At 36.1% G+C, this 8858-nt stretch overlaps 1 protein-coding gene across 3 annotated transcripts in view; it reads left to right on the top strand.

Moving 5' to 3' along the window:
• Nucleotides 1-8858, top strand: part of LOC144436543 (uncharacterized) — a 34016-nt gene that overhangs the window by 8174 nt on the left and 16984 nt on the right. For 2 of the 3 annotated variants that reach the window (XM_078125359.1, XM_078125356.1), the window contains exons 1-3: nt 3848-4121; nt 6637-6713; nt 8241-8282. In XM_078125359.1, coding sequence (XP_077981485.1) covers nt 4030-4121; nt 6637-6713; nt 8241-8282 — 211 coding nt within the window. In that variant the 5' untranslated portion in view covers nt 3848-4029. Of the gene's footprint in view, nt 1-3847; nt 4122-6636; nt 6714-8240; nt 8283-8858 lie in introns of those variants that run through there. The other variant, XM_078125358.1, reaches the window with a different exon arrangement.

The following is an 8858-nucleotide window of genomic DNA, read 5'->3' as shown; positions in this document are numbered from 1 at the left end:
CAATTACTAGGCCATAACTTATTTCCGATACCTTTTTACGATCTGTGAAATTCACACGAATCCCGCTGGTCACGTGAGGGTGACATAAAACTGACGAACACTTTGTTCAAAACTTTTATCGTAAAGGTGAAAGTTTAGGGATCATTATGTAAGGTTTTTTCCACATTTATACTGTGGGCTTGTTTCATACAGACATCGGACTGAACGTTATAATATATAGTAAAATGGATAAATACGAACCCCAAACAATGAATTTGTACTAACACAACATCGTGCCCTGCAGTACACTAGACAGATAACATATCCATTGATAGAATCTTTGTTATGGAGTGAATCAATGTACATGGTCACCATTCTTTGCGAGACAAGCAAATAGCTAGTGCTAATAACGTGTTCATTGTAGCGACGAATTTACTCTTTTTGGAAATACATGTTAAAAGGTTTAGGAACATAGCAAAGATTTGTTGTTGTAGAATAGTATCAACAAACTCAGTGATAAAAAGGCTTTAAGTTTGCTGTCGTATACTAGCTGAACAATACTGTCGATAAGTCTGTGTCCAATCTCAGACCTCTATATTATAGCACAGTCTCTCTATCACTATAGTGAGGTACAATATTGCCACGATACTGCAATCACAATATGTTCTATAGTCCATCCACTTCCAATGCACTGTTAACAATATTTGAAAACAACGAGAAATTTAAAAGTCTTCAGGTGTATTTTTATAGGAAGGTTACTCGTTTTAGAACCAGACACGTCATATTTGTTAACTGAAATCTCGTACCAGATTATTGATATCGTTGGACATGTGCCGAGTATTTGTACAAAGAACTTGGTGTCGTTTGGTTGGAGGGGAAACCAATAGTATGTACTAGTAGACAGCAACCTATGATTTCTTACATTCATGCCATCGTTCCATGACAGTCATGTTACATAGACAAGCATTCCGTGACACAACTAAACCCTGACCGGCCTTCAAGTTTATGGTTAGATTTCAATAGTAACAGGCTCCTTGAAACTCTTTGTAAGGTATAACAACTATAACCGTTCATACACTGATCTGACCTAAGTGTACAGTAGCGTCAAATAGCCATTGTTGTATGGCTTATGTTACAAGGACACAGACTTGAAGTGGTGATAGTAAGATTAGGTGAACATGGCAATGATTGGTTGTAATTGGTCGTGTTGTACACGAGGTAGCAACGTGTAATCTGTTTGTAAATAGCTGTCAGTACCAAACAAGACTTGTAGATTAATGTGATGATTCAAATGATACTTATTAGTATGTGTAACATACTATCTACATTTGCATTTGTGTAATCACTGTTACACCTTTCGTGTAGTCACTTTCCATCCATCCATCCACCCACCTGTCTGGCTGTGTGTATATGTATGTATGTATGTATGTATGTATGTATGTATGTATGTATGAATGTATGTATGTATGGATGGATAAATGGATGGATGGATGGATGGATGGACGTACGTACGTACGTATGTTATTCATGTATTGTGCGTGTATACACATGTGTGCATGTATATGTGTGTATGTAAAGTCGAAATAAGACTTATAAGGCTGCTATTTTTTCATCTAAACATTTTCATTTTATGCCTTATAATATGTCTTTATCACATCATAGCATAGCATCTATGCATAGTAATATTAATTTTTTCTCCATGGCATAGTTTAAGATGAAGTCCCTGACAAACGTAATTAAAAATAGGATCAAGTAGTTAAGTATTATGACCAATAAGCTTACCACTGTGATTTAGTAGCAAAGTTACAGTAAAAACATTACAAGTCATTATAGTCCTTCAGATATGCTAATGAGATAATAAATATGATATCAGTTTGTGGATATTAAATTTAACAAGGAAATAAATGTCATTGTTTCCACATAATGTTTGCATAATATAATCATCCTTGGTACCAATGGATTTCAAGAGTTAGTTAAACTCACAGCCTAGTTATCCTAGGCTAACAGTAACTACTGTTCATGTTCTAGTGCGTACACAGTGTGTTGTGGAGTCTGTCTTGGTCTATCATTGGACATGATATTCTATGTCTAACGAAGTCGCTAGTGTCTATATCAGATATCAGATACTCTTTATTTCCTGAAATAAAAAACAGATACATGCAAACTTGTCATCATATGTATGTATGTATGTATGTATGTATGTATGTATGTATGTATGTATGTATGTGTGTGTGTATGTATGTATGTATGTATGTATGTATGTATGTATGTGTGTATGTATGTATGTATTTATGTGTGTGTATGTATGTATGTGTGTGTATGTATGTATGTATGTATGTATGTATGAGAGAGAGAGAGAGAGAGAGAGAGAGAGAGAGAGAGAGAGAGAGAGAGAGAGAGAGAGAGAGAGCGTAAACTTGGGGTATTGAAGACAATTTTCTAGTACTCTATGGCTTTCAATAATGTGTATGGTTTGAAATTTTATGCCAATAAATGGCCTCCTATATGTCCTTACTTTTTAAGTGCTTAATGTGGGAGGGAGACACCCCCTCCCACTAGCTATCATGTGGGGTGCTATTTCTGCCCAGAATCAAAGTTGAAAGATAAAACCCTGCTGACTAAATTTCTCCTAGAACAGCCCAATGAGATCTTTATCGTAAAGTCCACATCTATATTAATAAAGAAATCTCTCATTCTATTATGTATGGACACTGAAGTTGATTTCCACTTTTGACTCAGAGTGTACCATAATGTACATCTCTGAAGTGGAGGCGGATACTCAATAATTACACCTTAAAATATGTGTGGCCGGGAGGGGGTGGGGGTGGGCCTACGAAAATTCTTGGGTTGATTTCGGGGGGGGGGGCTTTAAATTTTTCGAGAGCACGAATGGGGCTGCGAAATTTTTATTTTACAAAAATAATTTCTCCCCTCCCCCCCCGGCCCCTCCGTATACGTAAATTCTGACCCCCAGCCTTATACGTAAGTAATGGCTACTTCGTATATCGGTGCAGTGACTCACCAGACGCCTTCAGTAACCCGGATTACTGACAGTGGATACAGTGACCAACATAAAATATTGTAAACTGCATCAATAAACGCTATTTTTTTTTCTCATATTCCACAGCCTATTGAGAAACGGTCACTTCTCAGAAAATACAGAAAATTAATTTGAGTGACAGATTTTACTTTTAATACCGTTTTATCGGATTTACATTCATAACTCCACAAAAATAGAGTATGTATTATGTCGCTATGTTAAATTTGAAAATCAACAAACACGTGTATGTCTTGTTGTAAGAACTCTTTCACGTTAAATGTTGCATTCAGTCGCGATCAAGTATCAAATAACGCATGACGTCACAATAGACTCACTCTATATGATTCAAACTTTTATTAAAGATATGAAAAATCAACATTTAAATTATCAATATATGTAATAACTGTTCTGTCTAAATTGGCGCTGATCGAAGTTTTATTGTTCAATGTTTACTGACAGTTTTATTAATCGCCTGCTAATAGCCTTCTGTTACCACAACACGGTAGCTAAGTTATTCACGCCGTTGTTTGAAGCGACGACGAGTAATTTCCGTAGCCAAAGAACCGAGAATCCGAGTGGGAAATCCCGTTACTCATTCACAGGAAGATTTCCTTGGCAATAAACGTTGCAATGGCGATCAATATTTCCGATCGATATTATCCAATCTTTGTGTTTTGTTCTTCAAACGTACTCCAGTGTAGCACGACGACCTCTTGGTTTACATCGTGGTAGTTGATTGGACGTTGAGGTGTAAACAAAGACGAAGCGGTTTTTAATGTCAACAAGCAGAAAGGCAGGGTCTATTCAGGTGCAAATTTGGAACTCAGTTTATCGAGTCGGGACGGGGACGGACAACGCGACCGTGTACACATACCATGGTAGATACGCAAGGCGGGAGTTGCTGCTCACTTGGAATGAACGATACACTGTGATTAGACTAGTTTACGAGGATGTTAAGATTGCGGGGAACGGAACACCTGGATAGCTAGTTGAGAAGGTGTATAGGAGTAATGTGGAAGCCTAAGACGGCGCTGGGCGGCAGACAGAACGACCGGGTACAGTCCTCACCCGGTAACCTTAGAGAGCGTGCCAACACTGCCAGGTAGGCTAACGAGACCAAGTACGGATATTTCAGACAACAAGCTAAGATTAACGTTGACTTATTATGAAACTTGGTCAAATAAGCTTATGTCGACCGTGACAACCATGCAGTAGTGCCAAAATAGTTTATAAGCATATATCACTATCACTGTATGTATATATACGTCGACACAACAACGCTATGTCTTTCCTACTCAACTGTAAAAAAACATTAGCGAGACTCTTTTAAACAGAAGCGACAACAGTGAACAGTTTGTTGCTTGTTTTCATTATTCTTATGTTGGGACAGCAATTTACAATGGTCGCTACTAGTTTCTACGACACGCACACAAAGGTCAACCAAAAGCCACATTCAGCTGTGTGCAATGAAATGTTAAACCTACACTAAACAAGACATAAGTCGCTAAGATTACTAAACAGACGAACACACACAACATATTGAACTCGTGGTACATCCAAGTACACTGTTTATTAGTACTAGAAATATTGGTAGGGAAAGAACAAATACACTAATCCATTACATAGTTGATCGCGGTGATCTTCGCTCGGTTGGTAGACGTAGCGACCGTGTGTAAGGCCATTCGGTGATAAATGTTGGCTGTTAGAAACAGAATAACAACCATTAGATACACATACATGCACTGACTCAATGTGAAAAAAAATATTACCAGCCTCCACACCTGCCCGTCCAAACTTTCCTTGACTACGTAACCCGTCTACCCTTCATTGTAATTTCGACAGTGCCTTTAAAAAGCCAAGATCTCGTGTACTATTTTTACCTCCCTGTATAATTTATGGTAAAACCGTTCAATACTTCAATAGCAGCTTGAGGCTACACTTCAGTTCCTGTGACTACAACAATCAACGTTATCGATATTTTCGTTTTCTTGAGTGCCACGTTTAAGTAGTACGTCTTACTTTGAAGCAAATCTTTGAATCCATATATTTCGTGGAGTTATCGAGATTTTAGAAACTTAAAGACGAGATTATGTATTTTCTGTCTAGATTTTTCAGATAGATATCGTAAGCAAAAAAATACACACATAAAATCTAAAAAAAATTAAAGTAATGATTTGGATTTCGTTTCTGGTGTACAAAAATATGAACCGATATGAGTTATTTTATATCGCTGTGCAATTATTTATAAGACTGTGACTCTCGTGATTATTCTTGTATTTCTGCTCAATCTCAGACACCATGAGTTTCAGTATATATTTTGTTTCCACTGTTAACCTGTGACGGATGTATTTATCTGTGCACAGTCACTGTAAACAACTATAGGGGGAAATGACTCAGTGTGGATATTGTGTCAATACCACAAATCGAGCGATTGTCCCGACATTAGCCTACCATGCAACAATCACTGCTAATAAAATGTGTACGTAGACGTCTGTGGGATTTCTTCAAATGGGGATTCGTCTTTATATAGAAAATACTTTTAAAGAGGCATAAACTGTAACTTTGTGTTTCCATGGTTACGTGGTATGTAATCATATATCAGTAAAACATACTGGATTATGTCAACGCTAGAGTATCCAACTGGTATCAACATTTAACGTCAAATTATGTAGTAGAGATATTGATATGATATTTTGGTTACCGAAAACTTAACGAAATATATGTAGTCTTACTTCCCATGCCTCTTTTTGCATACTAAATCTACCATGGTGAGTTGCTCTTTAATAAGTTTTAGTGTCTGAATAACTTATCACCAGTAATTGGCATACCAATCACCGTTAGTTCAGACAAAGACAGTTTATGACCCAGTGATTAACTTTTTATACTCGACAAAATTAGATCATTGGGTTATTTTTACATTACTTATGATAATATTCGATATTTCTGCCGATAGCTATTAAAGATACTACCATGCCTCTGAAATCACGAGATTATAATGAAGTGTACTTTCGTATATTATAGATGAACTAAGCTGTGAAAAGCATTGTATTTCTTGAAAAATGTTAAGGCCTGAAAGTTAATGTCGAGAATTGGGTCAACTAAAATCATGGACCCATGTTAGTGATCCCCGTTTACGTTATTTAAAGAAAAGAATCCAGGTCTGAGCGTGTTTTTTTACGTACGTTTATTTACCTCTCCATGTAAAGAATTGATTACTCTACTTTCTGGGATTTATCTACTTGAAATCATCACCAGTAAGATATGTTGTGTCGAATTGAAGATGATTGAAGGAATCATTTGGTGACACCACAATTTTAGATGCATTAAGAAATTGCAATTGACACAGTGAAACTGTACACACTATATAGACAGTTCTCCTCCACTGTGTATGTACATATATGTAAACCAAGTAAGTGAAACTGCACCTCTTTGCTGTCTATGTTACACACGTAAACCTGTCAAAACCATTCATATTCCATACCTACTTCAAGACTCAAATTGACATATATACGATACGATATAAGTTTTATGTAAGTGTTTATTTAATAAAAGTGGGGTCTCAAGTCAGGCTACTATAATACGTATCTTGAATCCCACACGGTTTTTTTTATTTCCAGAAATAAAAACAAAGATCAGTGGCAACTCCTATGTGCATGGGACATTGATGATGAAACTGAAGAAATCGGAGGTTTAAGTAAGTCATATTTCATGTATCAGAGACATTCTATACCATATACTCTGATCACTACCAAGCCTCGTTGTCACAATAGTATTAGACCATAGACCCTACATTTCGTGTAAGGTCTATGACTAGACAAAGAAGACACGGGGTAGCATTATTTCAGGTTCCTTTCACGATCGCTAAATACAATATTGACTTTACGTGCTTACATAGAAATAGTTTGGTAATCGCAATTACATGGTACACAACTTTACCATATGAATCAAGTTATCTGTCTTGTGCGCAATGAATTGAACATTTTAGTGACATAGTGAGAAACTGACATGCTATTGTGTCTTGGTTTGAAACTGACAAGCGTTGCCAGGTTTCCACTATTTACCACGTGCTATGTATAGTTTGGTTTCAAAATAGTATTTGTTGAAACTGATATGGTCTTTAAAACAATTGTAGTTCTGATTACGCTCAATTTTAGAATAGATGGGGTAGGTAGATTCTTTTCTTCAAATGTGAGTGTCTAGCTCAGGTAGTTATATTCTTCGTTGTTTCTATATAGTCTCTTTGTTATTGGTTTCTTCCCATCAGATGTACAGTCATTACAGATTGGAAGGACAGTTTTATATTGTCTTTTAAGTTGATGTCACTTTCTGCGTCCACTTTCTTGCGACACTTCACAATTTTCGCGATTTTGTTTTATTTTTTCTCTGATACGTAAACAAATATTTAGGGTTGGCAGTGAAGAACTAGTCGGGGGTAGTAGGGTAACTGGAACCACACACTAGTATCCTGTTAGGCCAAGTGGTGATATGCATGTTATATTTTGTTGTGACTATTTCATCTTCCACTGCAAATGCTAAACAAATTTGTCATGTCTCTGAACGTCTTGGGCTCCGAAATGGAAATTCTAATGGTATAGTTTGTGATATAACAAACTTATATGTAGATCATGTATCATTCTAAATACAAGGTTTAGTTTCTATCAGTACTAGGTGACGGCAATGATCGTTAACTTATGGTTCACTATAAAGTAGAATACAGTTAGTTTTAATCAATTGCAAAAATTACCTCCAAAAACGTAAACTCAGTTTCTGTCCCTTTGATTGTTTTCTATTCGTACATTATATACATGATGATATTCAACTACTGTTTGCTAATAAACAATACTAATTGAGGCCATCATTTATTTAGACTTCGAAGGCTACAAATGAAGGCTTGCTGAAGTCCTTCTGGATAATCATCTAATCAAATTTGAATAATTCGGGATGTGGAAAGACCTTCCGAAAGCTAAAGTTGGAAGGCCTTCTGAGTAGCCCTCAATGGCTAAGAATAAAGACTTCCAGAATTCTCTCTGAAGCACCTTCTAGAAATTATGATAAATTATAATGATCGATGTTCTTATTTACATATATGCAAATTAAGGAATTAATGACAAATGTTATATCATCCAAACTTAGATTAAACCAAATACCCTGTGAAATAAACATATCTAGTTCATTATTAATTCATCAGATAGTAACTTTTTTTATTGTTTATAAATTCCAGGTATTTCATCATGGACAAAACGAAATGCAAAACCAAAGTCAGGTAAGTGAAGTCATCAGACATTCCGGCTTACATGTATTTAACAGATAGAAGTAACAAACGGTCGTCTCAGTGTGATAGAAACAAATTATGTCATTGTTATATAGAAAATCGTAACCTAGATGTCATGAACTTGGACATAATCACATTTAAAGTGTAGTGGTTTGGAGATATATGGTGTCATATACATTAAATCTTGACCTTGACCTTGAACATAAATACATTAAATTACTCACACCTTTCGCCTTTATGATAGTTTATGAACCGTACTATAATACAGTATTGACCATGAACTTGGACGTCAGCCTCGTTTACGAACCTGTAATGGGATAGCCTGTTAGTTCATAATAAATAAATAAATAAATAAATAAATAAATGGATAAATAAATAAGTGAGTAAGTGAGTAAGTAAGTAAGTAAGTGAGTAAGTAGGTAGGTAGGTAGGTAGGTAGGTAGGTAAGTGGGTAGGTAAGTAAGGAAGGAAGGAAGGGGGTAGGTAGGTAGGTAAGCAGTTAGATAGGTAGGTGAATAAATAAATTCGCTATTCTGAGTTTTGACTTGGAAAATCTAAAAATACCAC

Source organism: Glandiceps talaboti, chromosome 6, assembly GCF_964340395.1.
Source record: "Glandiceps talaboti chromosome 6, keGlaTala1.1, whole genome shotgun sequence".
Classification (NCBI taxonomy): Eukaryota; Metazoa; Hemichordata; class Enteropneusta; family Spengelidae; genus Glandiceps; species Glandiceps talaboti.
Note: the sequence above shows the minus strand (reverse complement) of the source record. Positions and strands in the feature narration are given on the sequence as shown.